General features: G+C 35.6%; 1 protein-coding gene across 6 annotated transcripts in view; it reads right to left on the bottom strand.

Moving 5' to 3' along the window:
- Nucleotides 1-17724, bottom strand: part of LRRC49 (leucine rich repeat containing 49) — a 112568-nt gene extending 94844 nt beyond the window's left edge. For 2 of the 6 annotated variants that reach the window (XM_054688535.1, XM_054688538.1), the window contains exons 1-6: nt 17371-17724; nt 16641-16697; nt 14700-14796; nt 8783-8980; nt 8345-8447; nt 4219-4422 (exon numbers count right to left, since the gene is read on the bottom strand). In XM_054688535.1, coding sequence (XP_054544510.1) covers nt 4219-4422; nt 8345-8447; nt 8783-8980; nt 14700-14796; nt 16641-16697; nt 17371-17418 — 707 coding nt within the window. In that variant the 5' untranslated portion in view covers nt 17419-17724. The remainder of the gene's footprint in view (nt 1-4218; nt 4423-8344; nt 8448-8782; nt 8981-14699; nt 14797-16640; nt 16698-17370) is intronic. The other 4 variants (XM_037502843.2, XM_037502842.2, XM_037502845.2 and 1 more) reach the window with 4 other exon arrangements.
- Between the last annotated feature and the right edge of the window lie 289 nt (nt 17725-18013).

The following is an 18013-nucleotide window of genomic DNA, read 5'->3' as shown; positions in this document are numbered from 1 at the left end:
CTCCAACTATTCTCTTTTGGGAGCCACAGACTCAAGTCAACAATTAGCATTCAACATTCCTAATCCTATAGATCTATACTGGTACACTCTTCTCCTGCATTCACCCCCCTTTCTCCAGTATAGTTTCCTGATTTTAAAGTCCCTGATGTGGGCATGCGCCTTTGTGTTAACAACAGCAGAGAGGCTTCATATGGCAGCCATGACTCTTTCTCATGAGCTGTACTCTACTACCCTGGTATGGTTCCAAACATGGTTTAGTTTTACCTGACCCAAATCCACATGCCATTGTTCTGAAAATATATAATCGTCATCCATTCATCATCGGGACTACTGTCTTTGTTTTAGGTATATTTTGGTTGTAAATATTTGGAGGCTAGCCCAATGTCTTGACTTTGCCATCATCTTGCCAAACTCTAATTTTAGAATCTTATTCCAGCATTCTTATTGATGACTATATATCAGTTTCTCTTACCCTACTTTTAACAAGCTTTGTCATTCTGCTGGTTTCTTCATTACTAAGTTAATTAAAATGCCGGCCTTTAATTATTATCTATATGTTTCAGAATTGTATTTTTAACATATTGAAAATTATACACAAAGAATAGAGATTGTCTTAGCCCAACATTCTCTGACTTAGAAATCAATAAATCTGTTTCTGTATTAATCAGAATTCTGGGCACCTTTAAAGCACTTGAGTTATAGAAAACTTCAGTTACAATATGTCTTCCCAGAGAGTTCCACTGGGCATCATATACAAATTCCTTAACTTTTGTGACTTCAAGCGTTTTCTTAGTTTTGGTTTTATGACTCTTAATTCAGATTCTGATTGCCCATATGAAAAGGAAAAAAAAAAAAAAAACAACCCAGAAGTTGCTTAGTTAAACTCAAGACCAACTAAACACCTTGCTGTCTTGTCATTAACTGCTTTTGTCCCAGACTCCCTCACCTTCCCTAGCACCTGAAATGACATAAAAACAGATAGAATTCTAAAGCATTCAGAGGAAGATAAAGGCATTAGTTAATCTAAAAGACCACTGGACAGATTAGGTCTCATGTGAGGAATTTGCAGAATACTAGTCAGTTTCCCAATAGTTGAAGATGTTTACATTAATAACAACATGACAAGAATTTTTTAAAAAAGAACTTCTACCATTAAATAGAACTGAAACTACAAAAATACAAGGCTGACCCATCACCTCAGCAGCTATATATATATATATATATATATATATATATATATATATATGACAATCTGTTTCTGCAGATTACACTGTTACTCATGCTAGGATAAGGATCCCTCTATCTGTAGCAGCTCTCCTGCCTGCCTGTGACTTTGCAGGTGTGACTCTTCACCAACCTTTTTCCTTTGCAAAACAGCTCTACTCTCAAGACTGCCCGCCTGTGATTATAGAGGCCTCTCATTAACAAAGCTCTCCCTTTCAGGGCAGCTCTTTCTGCCCACTTATGTCTATATAAATATCCTCACCTCCCTTTCCTTTTTATAATAAACCTGCCCTTTTGAATATTAAAAAAAAAAATCCCTCTATCAAATGTATATGAAAGCTAAGCTTTTCAGGTGTCAGAGACAAATCCACAAATACAAAACTTTAAGGACCCAAAAGGGAAAGAAATATGGAATACTGGAGTCTGAAGAATTTTTTATCTACAGTGTAGGGTGATCAGAAGAAAATGCATAAAAGTTCTATTCATTAGTCTGTGACCATGAGGGCACCAAAAGTCTCACAAGGATAAGCAGGAGATATAAAAGGCGGAAAAGTTGGGTGGCAAGAATTTCAGTAGCGAAATGGTACAGAGTGGGTGGCAGTGTTTTGGTAGAAATGCAAACTTCACATACAGAATCCAAGCAGGGTCTTTCTAGCTTCTGAGCAAAAATTTTTATTGGAGCTGACAGTTGCCCTGTATTTTCACTGCTTTGGACTGAAAGATAGTGCAGTGCTTTGCAAAGTGGGAGGAAGAAAACTTCCTGCACATGAACCATATGAGGAGAATAAATCATCCAAGACAAATAGGAAGAGACAGGATGGCAAATGAGCTTCGCTCTTCCCCTGTCCCTTCCACCAGGTTTGCCTCATGTACTGCCTCAGGGCAGATTTGTAACTTCAAGGCTCTCTGACCCCCTGCTGTGACAAAGTCAGCTTGCTGGAGATCAATAGGCATATGTATTAGGTATCAGATTTGCATTGTTCTGGTATTTCAGAAATATGCAATTTGGAAGAATGTGGAAAACTGTCCTCTGACTCATTTTCTTTTTCGATTCAAGAACACCAATAATTATAGACCAGTTTAACAGTTATTTTATGAAGAAAAAAATAAGTAGCATATGGCCAAAGCAAAGAAACAAAAAGACAGAGTAGTAAAAGACAAAGGATGAAGAGGAGACTGTAGGAGGAGAAAGCAGAGAATGTGTTATATTGCTTTTACTTGACCAAAATAAAGATACAGCAAGGGCATTAGGTGCCTTAGCATTAGCGGAGCAAAGAAACCTTCAGAAAGGTTAGAAGGTTAGATAGACTGGTGTCTTTGAAGCATAAATAATTAAACCAATAAGAATTTAGAGATTATTTCTGAGAAGTTAGGGAAGCTGAAAACTTGAAGCAAGAAAAGTTACACTGAAAGATGATTTAAAATGTTAGGAACCGGGAGCAGCTTATAGATGCAATGTTTAAAACTGGAAAAGGAGATTTAAAATATCACTGGAAAATAATCTTGATGAACAAAAAGGAGAACATAAAGACAATGGTAGGAAATAATATATGGGAGTTAGACAATCAGACCAATAACTCCAAGGATCAGAAATAAAAAAATCTCTGAGAGAGATAATAGGGAGTACCTAGCAGATGATGCCTTAAATCTAAGGAAAGTTAACTTTACTCCTCACTTTATCCAGTGAATTGCTCTGACGGCATACTCCTATTGCATATAGTTTGCACAAATTCAGCCTTGCAAAAATCACTTTGTGTTTCCATTTCTACACCTGTAAAATGAGAGTTGCTCTCTGAGGTCACTTCAAGCTCTAATACTCTATGATCCTATAATCTCCTTAAATTTCCTCAAGCTACTTTAATGTTTAGCTTAACGTGTAAACCAATGATAGGTGACAAACTGCAAAGATGGTAACTTTCAGAAAAACCACAGAGAATAGACAAGAACCTAGAACTCTAGGATGTGACTTTAAAAATTGTATCAACATCATGATTGACTAGTGAGAAAAAAGAATACAAGATGCGTGACATAGGGGAAAAAAGAGGGAGAAGAGAAATGAACGGATACTGTACCACACTAAACTTCCTCATTTGATAATATGAAAGCCTTTTTTTGAATTTTCTAAACATCCCTCCTTTGCAGGCACCACAAATGCTATCCAATAAAACAGAATAGAGAAACGTCATGCACAAATTTCAAGGAAATGAGTCAAGAATTGTGAGGCAATATTACATAAAAGATTTATAAAAGGAACTGGGGAAGTGCATATAGGAAGTAATATTAAATTAATACTGAAAATACCATCTGAATAAGAATCAGTAACTCGACAATCACAAAATATCAAACAAGCATCTACCCTTAGTCAAGCACTGGGAAGTGATAAGTGAACATATAAACCTAAAGTAAATACACATGTTTAAAATGAAGCTTAAACATAAAGTTTAGGTCAATATTGGTTACTTTATGATATGGCACTGGAAAGCAAAGGAAATAATAGAATACACACTCAATAAATATTTGGTTTGGGGCCTCCCCTGGTGGCGCAGGCATTTGAGCGCAGCGCTGTGAAGCTGTCCGTAGCCTCTGCAGTGCCGGTTCGATCCCGACTGGCCAGTGAGGGTCCCACATGGCGTGGCAGACCTCTCCTGTCTCGCCCGCTGCTCCCCTCAGCAGTGTATTTCATCAGTCTGCCTGTTCTGTTCCCCACTCTGTCTCTGGTGAACCCTCTCACCCTCCCGTGCATCTAGCCTTTACCTGGGTTCTTGTATAAATAAATAAATCTTTTTATAAAATAAATAAATAAATATTTGGTTTGACTGTCAAACTGAATCTCATGAAACAAATTATGACTGAATTTTAATGCATTCAAATAATCTTTCAAAAAATTTAGACCACTAATTTCTTAAGTATTATATAATTCTGAGCTGCTTGTAAACACCATAGCATTCAACATTAGTCCCAAGTATAAAGAACAAAAATTGTTCTACAAATTACCTGTTTTTCCCCAACAGAAGGACACGGAGAGATCTCAGAGTAGAAAGCCCACTAATTTCTTCAATTTGGTTATCATATAAATCCAAGAATATTAGTCTCTGTAGATTAGAAATATTTTGGATCCGAGTTATAAAATTATGTTGAAAGTTCAACAAACGAAGGTGTTCTTCCCCGTCGATGATAGGACATACAGTAAGCTTTTGCCTAGAAAACATTTTAAAAAGTTAATGAGGTTCTGATTTGGTAGCCTGCCTCCTTACTCACAATTATTGTTATTAGTATATTTGTCCTATGAGGAGAAAAAGATAAACCAAATCACTTCCTGCCTCCTTGAACTAAGCGTCCTACATCTAACTGTAAATATCCATCTAAAAGTCAATATACTTTAACAGGGTAATTATTAAAATTAAGTCTAAGCGCTCAGTGTGTTTTTAAAAATCTCCAATATTAAATATTTCACAACTGACTTATCAGAAAGCATTCAAAGTAATTGCCTTCCTCAGTAGAATATGAGATAATTGAAAGAAACATGTCACATAACTGGAGAAAGAATCCTTGCCATAATCTAATGATTTTAAGACTGCCAGAAAACTAAGTCATCAGAGCAAAACCATATTAAAATGTCGCTCACAGAATCAGACTCTTGGGTTGGATGATATTATGGGAAGAACAAGAAACTCAGTCATCTACTAGTCACACTGATGAAAACAATTTCATACTGAAATCCACTAATGATAAGATAATCGCTACTGAACCTTATGGATCACTTCTTCAAAAGACCAGTTTGTGTCTATAGATTTAACACTAACAGTAAGTTTGCAGAGCATTTAGAATGATGGAGGGTAGGATGAATCTTAATAATGAATACTGTTAACTATATTTCAAACAATAAGCCTCTAATATGCAAACAGTTTTAAAAGATTACATGTGAAGTATCAATAGACATGTGCAGGGTTCCTTTATGAATTCCACTTGTAAAATAAAACAGCCAGTTAGGAGTGCGTCTATTCTGGGATTTTTAAACAGTCTTCAAGGAAAATGTAATTCTATCAATAAGAGAATGAACAACCCTAATAAGAATATTTATTAGAAATACTTCCTTTCAAAAAATATAAACACCTTACGATTTGACTTACATGTGATATAGACTGAAAACAAACAATTGATGAAATAAATAAAATGAAATCATAATATCAATTAGCGATTACCAAAATTTCCTTCTGGGAAAAAGAAGATGGGTAAGTAGGGTAAAGGAATAAATTTTATGATGAAGGATAGAAGTAGACTTTTAGTGCTGAACTTAATGTAGTAAATACAGATGCTGATTTTTAATGATAAGAATCTGAAACATATCATGTTGTAATGCAATGTTATATTTCAATTAAAAAATAAAAATTAAAAACCCTCAAACTTGAAGGAAAAAAAAAAGAAATACTTCCTTTCAGTAAAAATCAAACTACTGTAACCTTAAAAGAAAACAAATTAGAGGGCTACAAGCATAAGTGAAACTATGGAAGTGATCAGAATCCTCCTCATAAAAACAGAAAGATTACCCCAGGGTAATAACTGATAAATATTAATGGCTAACAAAGGTATAATGTTTAAAAATGTAGACCCTAAAGAAATTGGCTTAAAATTGAGGAAAAGGGGCCTCTCTGGTGACACAAGGGGTTCAGTCTCAGCACTATCAAGCAATCACCAGCCACTGCAGCACAAGTTTGATCCCTAGCCAGGGAACTGACCCACATGGCACAGCAGACTTCTGCTGCTGCTCCCCTCAGCAGTGTATTTCAGTAGATCTGCCTCTTCTGCTCCCCACTCTGTCTCTGGAATCCTCTCACCCCTCCCCATATCTCTGGCCTACACCCCAGTTCTTGTATGCATAAATAAAAATAAATCCTAAAAAAAATTTAGGAAATGTAAAAAAATTACGACAAGTTTATTTTTTTAATGTGTGCTTTAATATTTAGGATGTATTCAATTATACTACCAAACTTGGTACTTCTATTTCATAAATTTTAAGTGTTCTATTTTAAAATGTTTATCTATACGTGTCAGCTTAGCAAATAACTTAAACAGTCTCATTGTTCCTGCTTGTTTCCCTCTTTTTCCCATAGTCAAACATATTAATATCTCCAACTCATAGTTTATCCAATAATTGAGTCAGTTATCACGGAAGGTATGATAAAAACCTCCAAAAGTCCACTTATATAAACCGTTGTAATTGGAAATAAAGTCACTTTCTCAAGATCCCAGATGCTAATGCTTACCCCTGAACCCCATGAGCACCTGTCATTTATCAAAAAAGCAAACAAACATACAAAACTCAGTTCTTTCCAGGGGAGTTTGTTATGCCTATGAAATCTGTGAGTTGTTACCTCCTATCCCCTTTCTGATATGTCTATTCAATTACGCTTTTGCCTTTCAAGTTCCTACTTGAGGCTGGCAAGCTGTCTTTATGGTACTCAAGACCTACCCTAACTCCCAGAAGAGCCAAAAACTAGCTCTTCCAAGCATTTCTTTTGAGGACTGGATGCTACTCTTAATAACCCCTTAGTCTCTTGGTTAAGAAATAACAAAGTATGGCAGATCTGCCTTTCAAACTCAATGCCGTTAGCCAGTAGCTCTTAATGACCCCTGACTATCTTGCTGCTACTCAAACTTTCTTGACTGCAATTTACCTTGGTACTGACTAAATTATGCCTACACTTTGTCATCCTACCATGTTACAAGCAGTTTTTGAAGCTGAGTCAATTCCTTTGGTCCTGACTTTCCACCTGACCAATCTGCTTCCCCCCAAAGAGGCTCATACTGCCAAATATCATCTTCACAATTGCCTGAGTCACCCCCAGCAATAGCACAAGTGTCTAACTTGTTATGTCACAGTCTTACAAATACTGGCTCCTGTTAGTATCAACTAACACTTAATTGAAGAGCTGAAGTACCTATTCTTGGCTAGACTTTTAAAGACTGACATATAAATCACCACAAAATCCTCAAAACTTTACAATAACATCATGAAAGTTATAAATACTAGACAGCATTAGAATCCCCAAAACTAACACTATTATAAAGATGTCATGAGAGTTACTGTCCTCAAGTGTTACTTTGTCTACAAAAAACATAAAACACTCCAAAGAGCTTTTCCACAACGACAAAAACAAATGTACACAATAATTTACAGTCAGATATACACTGCTAAGCTAAAGCACTATAGCACTGCTAAGCTAAGCAGAAGCACTAAGGTAGAGGGAGAACCCTTCATCCACCATTCCTGCAGATACCTGCTCAGATTTAAGGATGCGGATCAAGTCTAAATATATTCATGGATTCAAAATCTTTCATAAGAGTCTATTTTTGTATAGGGCTCTGTTCTTGGAGCTGGGGATAAGAACTGAGCATAACTCCCAGTGCTTTTGGAGCTTATAGTCTATTAGGAGACAGACAATAAACATGGTTAGTAAAATATTTAGCATGTTAGAGATTGACAAGTGCTAAAAAAAATATAAAGAGGAGAAGGGAGGTGGAGACTCTCGGGGTAGAGGGACTTGCAGTTTTGTAAAGGATGGCTAAGGAAGGTCATCCTTGAGATGATAACAGATGAATAAAGACCGAAGGCAAGGGAGTACACCTATGAATATGGAGAGGAACAGAATTCCCAACAGAGGAACAACAGTGATAAAAGTACTGAAGTGTCAGCATGTTTGGTGTATTCAGGAGTAGCAAGGGGATAGTGTGACTGGGGCAGAATGAGTGAAGAAATGATTAAAAGAAGATGAGGAGCTGAGGGAACAGGGAACTTAACTGGATAGGGCCCAGAAGCATGCAAGGACTGCATTATAAAATTTTCCAATCCTGATCCATTTCCATCAAAATCATATTTTGGAATTGCTATAGTATTCTGCTAGAGGATACTCAAGATCTTTTACATTATATAGATATAAACCCCATGCCTCAGGAAGGACAAATAAAAAAATTAGTAACTGATCATATCTAGGTAGGAGAATTAGATAGGTGGTGAACAAGAAGGGGGAGGAAGACTTTTGTACCTTTCAAATCTTATACCATGATAATCTATGTATTATCTAATCAAAAAATAAAATTGAATAAAATAAATTGTCCTCACCTTTCTAGGGTCAACCTGTCTGAGTAAAGAATTTTCTCTTCAGAAGAACGTTGGAGAATGGGAAATGATGACACTGATGAACTCACCAAATTAATATGATCACCTATTGAAAATGATATACAAATTACTTGATTAAGAAAAACTTGAAAAACTTGAAACTAAAGTAATCTTATATTTGGAGAACTTTGGCACCGACAAACATCTGTTTTAGAAAGTATAGTTTCAAAAGCTCTTCATTTTTGAAATTACTAAATCTGAGTTGCTTCTTTCCTCATCAAACCTAAACTATGTGTTCTGTGTGTGCCAAATAATTTTTCCCTTGCCTTACAGATTGGTTGAAAGTACAGAACTTCCCTAGTGCTATCTTTATCCCTTCATAATCCTGATTCCTAACACTAAACTTTAATTCTCATAACTGAGATGATAGTCCCTTATTACCAGATACACTTGGGCCAGCACTATGACAGCCCTGCCGGATTCTGGACTTGGAAGGTGTCTGAATGGTAGAATCTCCAAATGCTGATAAGGAGCTTGTGGCAGTTTTCATTTCCAGCCCATATAGTTCTGTCACGTTTGTTGTGGATGAGATGCATGATGATTTATTACGAGGCGAAGGGCTTATTACTCTTCCATCTCCTTCAAAATATCAAAAAGTTTATCACAAAGCTACACAATACATGATTTTGTTATAGGAAATACAGAGAGACTAGAGTAGTTTTGGATAGCAAATTGCAACATCACTTTTTTTTTTTGTATGTTCAGCTACTATTAGAGAATAGTGAAGAAATCAAAGTGGATGCCAACAAATCTTGTACACTTGTAGTTTAGGGTCCACAGGGCATAAACAACCCTATGAGATTTACAGACTGCTTCTGCCATTAGCTGCTGCTTCTGCCATTAAGTAACTTTCAATCTAGAAGGCAAATGTGCTAAATTAATAAACTATATAGAATAACATGCACAAAATGCAAAGTAAAAACAATACCTATTTAAATATTCACACTTATGTGCATTTGATTATTTTTCACTTAATGAAGAAGGTTACAGATGGGTTTGAGGGCAGGTGAATATTAAGATATATTCTAAAAACCTCGAAGAATGTAGAACAGTCACAAAGAGATGCTGTGAAGTTTCTAAAAACAAGATAATATTAGAGTGATGCATCAAAAGTGACAGTTTGGACACAGGAGGAAATCTACTGTGTTTTCCTCTATAAATAGAAAATCTTTTAAAAGCTACAATTGACGTTGAAGTGCTTTAAGGGAGCTATAAGCACTAAAATGGAACCTGAGGTTACCATTGAATTCTGTTGCTTAAACTGACAAATAAGGTGAAAAGATGAAAAACAAATCTAAGAAGCTAACATACTCTTTGGTAAGCCATGAGACAATATCATAATAACTTAAAATCAAGTTCCTTATAGCTAGTACAAAGAGCAGTAAAGCAATGGTATCTGCTGGCTGCAAGGCATAAACCAAAGTATCAAACACCTAGCTTCCTCAACAAAATAATCAGCGCTCACACCCTACTATTCTGAAGAGTTTGAAATATCAAGATAACTAATAATGCTATTCTGGAGTACCAGCCTTCAGAACTGATATTACGATTACTAGTGAACCGGTCCTGTGACATGACCAGCTGCTAGCAGGACACCCAAGGACCACGATTTTGTAAACTGATTTGGAAATCAAAAATCAGGTAGTTAAAAAATAAAAACAAAAACTAGTCTAAGGATTAACTGGCTAGTTAAAAATCTAAAGGTGGGACATGACAGATTTATACAACAAATTTATACAACACTATTAAAAGATACAACACTATTAAAAGATAAAGAACAAGGCATAGAGATAGAAATAAACTCCATGTCGATCAATAGGAGACAATAGTCAAAATGACTATCTTACCAAAAGCAATATTTAAATTTAATGCAATTGCTATTAAAATTCCAATGATATTCTTGAAAGAAGTAGCACAAAAATTACTAAAATATATGGAACCTTAAAAGACCCTGAATAGCCCTAACAATTCTGAGAAAAACAAGAAAGGAGAGTCTCTTTAACAAAAGAGGCTAGGAAAACTGGACAAACACAGTTGAAAGAATGAAGGTAGATCACTCTCTAATAACTCTATACACAAAAATAAATTCAAAAGGGATGATTTAGATATAAGGCCTGCAACATAAAATACATAGAAGAAATCACTGGTGTACCTGACACGACATCAATGATAAAAATATCTTTGGCGATTCTACCTCTACACCAAGGGAAATAAAAGCAAAAATAAACAATTGGGTGGGACTAGATCAAATGAAAATGCTTTTATACAGCAAAAGAAAATATTAGTAGATTAAAAAGACATTCTCTACTGAATGGAAGAAGATAGTCACATGTTATACAACAGACAAATGTTTAATAGCCAAGGTATACAAAGTACTTGGGTAACTTAACAACAACAAAGAAAAGAAACCCAGCCCAATTAAAAAATGGCAGATCTGAGAAAACAATTTTCCAAAGAGGATATTCTGAAGGTCAACAGATACATTAAAAAATGTTCATAGTCACTTTTAATAAAAGAGATGCAAGTCAAGACATAATGAGATATGAGCTCATATCTGTGAGAATGGCATCCATCAAAAAGACCTCCAACAATAAGCACTGGAGAGCATGTGGAAAGAGAGGAACCCTAATACATTATTGGTAGGATGTAAAATTGGCACAGCCATTTTGGAAAACTATCTGGACTTATCTTATGCTCCAACCATCACACAATTGGATATCTATCCAAAGAACATGAAATCATCAACTTGAAAAAAATACATGTTCCAAAATGTTTACTGCAGCATTATTTACAATAGCTAGGATTTGGAATCAATCCAAGTACTCACTGACAGAGAATTAGATGAAGATGTGGTATATGCACACAGTGGAAAACTAGTTTCCACTACAGTAGAAAGATGAAATGTCACCATTTATAGCAAAATGGAAGAAATTCAAGGGAATTACGTGAAGCAAAGTAACTGAGACAGATATTGGTCTATTTTATATATGTCAGTAACAAAAGGAAACAAAGAAAATAAATTGACAGAAAAAAATAATTCTAAACTGACAGACACTGATAACTGATAACCAAACTGAGGTTTCCGAGATTACGAAGAAGGGCAGAGGGAGAAAGAATCAGAGGAGTATAATGGACGGTGATAAGGGGGAAAAATGTGATGTTGGCTGGAGAGATGAAAGAGAATAAGTCCATTCTTAATACATCATTAATGTATAAGTGGTGAAATAATAAATCTCAAAATTCAAGTAAATGATCTTTCTTTTACAACTAACCAACCATGTAATAATGTCACATCTTAAAATTAATGGACATACATATAAAATTTTATAGTGTTCACTGTTGTTTAGTCACCTGTTTCACAGGCAATCAATCAATGGAAAACTCCAAACAACAGACAGCCTTGATTTCTCTTGCTAGCATTAGTTAGGTTTTTAAAATTGTTCTGTAAATGCTTCAAGTCAAGCTTCAATTTAAGAGGTAGACTTAAAGTTTATAAGACTTGGTATATAAAAATAATCAAGAGTAAATTTAATTTATATTCAGTGAATAAAGGATTTTTATCTCCATTCTTCAATCCCTATTACACAAAGAAGTCACCATTTAAAGCACGATCCACATGGTGATCTTACTATCACTATTACAGTATGCATACATATTACCATATATAGCAACGTTGACAGTGATAGGCCTTAAAATTCACAAACAAGAGACTCTAAATGACTGAGAACTAGAGAGATCTTCAGTTGAAACAGCCACATATTTAAGTAGATATCTAAACACCCCCATATATATAGATATGCATATATATCTGTGTGTGTATGTATGTGTGTGTGTGTATCAAACATCTACATATATTTGTGGGATGTTGAATCATACATATATAAACAGCATTACTATGAATCAAAATTTCAACTGAAATATTTCCTGTTATTGTAAATTAACTGTCACCATTTAATTTACCAGACAGATAGCCCATGTCTTCCCAACTGAATTTATAAATTTCTTAGAGATGGATGTCATATTATATTCTTGGTAGAATCTAAATTCAGTAGGTAATTAGTAAATTGAATTTCCAACTTACATAAGTTAATTGGAAATTTATTTAGTACTATTACCTTTGTTAAAAAAGAAAATAAAAAATTCTTCCATAATGAAGAACTCAAAGTGTTAAGATTGTCTTAACATAATGGTCTACATTGGTAAGCATCTTCACTGCACAGCATCCTGGACTACATGGATAGTAGATGGGTAAATGAGTAGGTGAATGGATGGGTGGAAAGTGGATGGACAGACAGATGGGCGGGTGATTGACTGGATAGATGATACAGTACATGCCACATAAGTCTTATTTCAGATTATTTTGGTAACTGAAATTCTGACTCTAGATTATTCAGTGATTTACAAGATCTTAAGAGTTTAGCACTGCCTCTTCCTCTTTCCATACACATTTTAGAATTCTTAATTGAGTGATTTAGTCAATTAAGTTCTGGTTAACTGATATTATACTATATAGTAGTCCCTGTAATATCTTGCTCTTGCAAAATCTCAAGGATATATGGGTTACTTCTTAACAATATTTAGACTAACTAAAACACAGAGCTTTTTTACTTGGAATACCATTGGTTCATTTATATTTATAGGTTATTATATATGTGCAATTAATTCTGCAACATGGAGACTAATAAGAAATGGGATAAAATTAATCACAATGATCAGTATGCAGTAAATTTGATAGAGATACCCAAGCTTTTCCTAATAAAGTACTACTTACAATTTTTCCAAAGTTTTATGCCTCCAGAGGTAGAATGTTAAGTACAAAGTCAAGAAAACAACATTCTATGAGTATTTGGAAACAACCAGGTACAAATGAGTAGCCTGCCCAGGGAAATTTATAATAAAATCTTGTAATTAAAAAAATAGGTTTATTTTTCCCTAAAGAATTAATTTTGTATTTGATAGGTCATTATTTGTGTGTGTGTGTGTGTGTGTGTGTGTGTATACATATATATGGCTTAATTTACCTCTTAGCTTCACAAAATTCAATGCTTCCATACAATTTCCTTATTAGCAAATATCTAATAATACTTTTTACCACTTAAATAAGTTTACCTGATCAGTCACCCACAAATATGTATACAAGGGGACTAGCTTGGGGAAAGTACTTAAGTTTGATTCATACTTTAGAAAACAAATTTTAAGAAATTATCAAAAATGTGAAGGAAATTCACAATGCAAACATGAAACATCTTACTTGAGATTTTTCAAGTTCACATCTAACAAAGGGTCTGGCAAATAGTATACACTCAATAACTATGTACTGAACAGTACCAAAACCAGCAAGAAAAATGCTTCCTGCATAGTGAAACTGCAGATAGGGTGACATCATGTCTAGCAATTAGCCTAGACAAAAGTATAGGATATGAGAAAGAGAAAAGTCATGTGAGATGAGATGAGGTATCTGGGCCCAAAAGGAAGGTTCAGGAGTAACAAAACAAAAAGGGAAAAATAATCTATATTCAGAATTGCCACATGTTCTTATAATAATGAGATGAACAATCTAGAGAGGTCTATACTGATCAGTTCTCTCATATAAACTCCTAGGTGGAGACAATACTGTATATAAAGATTCTGTAATGTATAACATAAGCACATAACAGATAGCTAACAATGGTCAGCAACCAACTAACTACTCAAATATACTAAAGTAAATTTCTTCTTGAAGTGAAATATATATTTTAGAAATATACTAGATCATATCAGGCAGTTTTTTCCAAAGCATATCTCACAAAGCACATCAATATCAAAATGCACATTTCCAGGACCTACAAAATCAGAATCAGGGAAGGCAAGCACTAAGAACCTGCATTTTTAACAAGAGCCCAAATGATGTACACTAACTTTTAAGGCCTTTGATATAAAATGTCTACAATTGTACACTCCAGTAAGGGAGATTTTCTTTCCTGCTCCTGACTTTCTACTCTTTCCATTGCTTCCATATTTTCTAAATATCTGTGTTTCCATACTCTTATCCTCATTAGTATGCCATTTCCTAGTTTTAATACAGTATTTTGAACATTCTTCTCCATTTTATTGTGCATAGCCCACCCCCAAAATAAAATACAATATTTTTTTCTGTCATGGAAATAACTATGCTGCATATATAAACCCAATCTGATTCAAACAAATAGCACACCAACTGTTAACCACTGAGCCATTTCACCTTTAACTCAAGGCTATTTAAATCTAGAGCATCAACATTATTAAACAAAGAAAAGAAACCACGTCTGGTCTTACTCACTGAAAATACCTTGCCTACTTGAGTAGTTCCTTTCAAGGTCATGTTGTAAGAGTCGACCAGGAAATGATGGTGCTTCTTTATTTATCCTGAATTCAACCTAAAAAACATTATTTAAGATAAAAACATTTGAAGATTTTAATAATAAGTACTGAAGATAATTATAACTGACACATGCTACAACATAGACGAAACTTGAAAACATCACACTAAGTAAAATGAATCAGACACAAAATGTAGCATATTGTAGCATTTTATTATATGAACTATCCAGAATAGGCAGATATATAGAGACAGAAAGCAGACTTGAGGTTTCTAGAAGGTAGGTGGAAGGGAGTGAGAAGTGACCCCTTAATAGGTACAGGGATTCCCTTTCCAGAGATGTCAAGTCCTAAAACTAAATGGTCATCATAGCTTCACAACACTGTGAATGTATTTGATGCCTTTTATTTATACAAGTTAGAACAGTAAATTTTTGCTTTGTGTATTTTATTATCACACACACAAAAAAATCAGAGTTAATAACACAGTCCAATGAAACCATGTGCCAATCTGACATATTTCCATCCTCCACAACCTTGCAAGTATAATGATTAAAAGAATCATTTTCAGAAATGAAAATAAAAAACACAAAATGAAAAGTGAATTCTGTTGAATAAAACCACAGTTTTTATTATTAGATTCCTTTTAAGAGTCCAGACTTCTACGAAAGTTTTTTTCCAAATTATTTTAAGTAATTACCTGGCAAGAAGAGTGGGAAAACCAAAATCACCTCTCAAGATGAGTCACAAAAAACTTTAAATATATATCTTGAAAGAATTATGATGCTTCTGGTTCATTCATACTATAAACATAATAGCATTTACATTATGTCTTTGTGAATTATATTTACTATAGGTATTTTCTCAAAACATATGTTCACACAAGAGAAAAGAAATGCTTTGGAAAGAATTTAGCGACGTACATAGTTTCTAGAAATATATACCATGATGCAACAATAGGAAATGTTAGGAAAACTAGAAGGAAATCCATTAAGCCAAATTACAGTACTCATTTCAATTAATCTAATTAACCACATTATCACCTGGTCTCTGTTCCAAGCGTTTGTTTTCATCCACATAATGCAATCAATTGCTGCCTCCTAAACCAATGATGTCCTTCCACCTACCCTCTTTATGCCTTTCCTTACCCTCCTCAAGCTGTGTATCTATAAATTCTGCCATTTACTTTTGAGTTTCTCCAGTGACATGTATTTAGCAATATTTTTAGGAAAATCCTGACTTGTAATGATTGGAGAATCCAATTTGTTAAAAAAAAAGTAAAGTTGTGTTGTCTTTTGAGTGAGTTGTGAGGCAGCTGGAATATGATTGCTTAGGTGAGGGATAAGAAAATCGTGTATCTCAAAAATCAAATTAAAAGTCAGAAACTGGAAATACTAGGGCAATTATGGGCAAATAGTTTAGGAAAAAAGAATGTGATGTTTCATATCTGAAATGCTAAACAGCATTAACCCTAATATATTTCCACTAACAGTTTTTTTTTCTGTGATTTTAAATGGCATGTATAGACATATCCCCCCAAATTTCCACATTTCATCCATTCTAAGGTTCTGTCAGGAGTAAGACATACCATTGTTTTACCCACTATAAAGAAAGAAAATATTCTCAAGTAACTATGATGTGCCATCAATTTTAAGGATTCTGGAATGTTTAAGTGTAACAAAAAAAAAAAAAAATCCTGACCTCTTGTAACTGGTGAAATATAATTGCATTTTCAAAAGAGGTTTTTTGTCTTTATATAGGCAGAAAATAAAAATTAGCTTGACATTGGAGATTAAATATGCTAAAAATTTCCAGCTCACATTCTACTGTTTAAATCATGCTATTTGTGTAGAATATAAAACAATTTAGCTTCAGTTGCAATACAAATCTGCTTAAATCTTACTTTGTTTTTTTCAGGAAGGGATGAAGTTTGAATAACCAGATGAAGCCCACAGTTCACCTGCAATGTAAAAATTAAGCCATAAAATACGCTCTTAACTTAAATACACACACATATACCCACTTCTCGCCAAAAATAGTACAAGAAAAGATGCAACAAAATAATTAGAATAAAGCAAAATGCTCATTTTGGGGACTTGTTTCTGGTACATCACCATATTCTGAGGATTTTTTGAAAACAAGGAAATTACAACTAAGCATTACAAGGTTTTTCTATGATTTATTTTCCAAAATGTCTGCAGTAATTTAACCCTCTGCTTAGCACCTCAGGCTTTTAACACTTTCCATCTCAGGTCTAATAAATAATATCTCAGTGAGCTGGTGAAGGACATGGAAGTGTCTGTCAATAATAAACTCTCTTCTTAATTAAAAAAAAAAAAAAAGGAATTGACTGGCTAAAGGAATTTAAATGAACTGAGCTTTACACAGCAGACCAGCTCCACCTTCTGGGATACACAGATCCTGGACAAGGCTTTGAATCCCCATCACACAATAATAAATACTCTCCAAGAACCTAGGTCCGGTCCACGAATCTAAAAACCTCGGTCAGTCAGACAAAAGCTTGAGTAAGCCCAGGAATCCCAGCCCTAATAACACAGCCCATCACCTAAGACAAAGACGCCACCCAGAAAGGACGATATGAACGAGAAGAGAAAGTAGAAGCCCCAACATACGTTGTTCGCAGCCCGGCCAGAAACCGAGCGGTATTTCCCAGGAATCATGGCAGCAGATAGTCCAGGATCTGTTGGATCTGCCTGCGAAGTGACGCTACAGCGGAGATTCGAAAAGACTGAAAGGGGTCATCTCCCCGGCAACCCGCTCGGGGGTTACCATGGAAACCATCATTTCCGGTCTGGTCCTCTGAAATTCACTGACCAACTCCGGCGTTCGAGCCTCCGGCTATATTGGGGGGGAGGGGTGGGAGAAGGGGGGCTGTTGCTGCGTCAGCACTTCCTCCTTCTATTTTCCTGGCTCGTAAAAACAGCTGGAGGATGAGGAGGAGGACACCACAGGGAGGCCGACCACCTTGGTAGCTATGACAACCGCCACTTCCGGTCCGTCCCTCTTTAGGGCTCCCCTCAGCTCGAGCCGCGCGAAATTTGTATCCCCCCGCCTGGGCTCGCGCTCTCTCAGGAGAGGACCCGGCCTGTGGGTCTGGGTCGGCACTTCCGGTAGCGGAGGCGCGGGAAGGAATCTGGCCGGACGCGGCCAGTGTGGGCGCGGGCGGAGGCCGGGGGCCGCAGGTCCTCCGCACCCGGGCCGCGGCCGTGCCGGGCCGCTGCGTGGCAGCACACTTGCGGCAGCGCCACCAAGTGA

This window comes from Talpa occidentalis, unplaced genomic scaffold (genome assembly GCF_014898055.3).
Source record: "Talpa occidentalis isolate TD23 unplaced genomic scaffold, MPIMG_talOcc4v2.1 talOcc4.11, whole genome shotgun sequence".
In the NCBI taxonomy this organism is placed as follows: Eukaryota; Metazoa; Chordata; class Mammalia; order Eulipotyphla; family Talpidae; genus Talpa; species Talpa occidentalis.
Note: the sequence above shows the minus strand (reverse complement) of the source record. Positions and strands in the feature narration are given on the sequence as shown.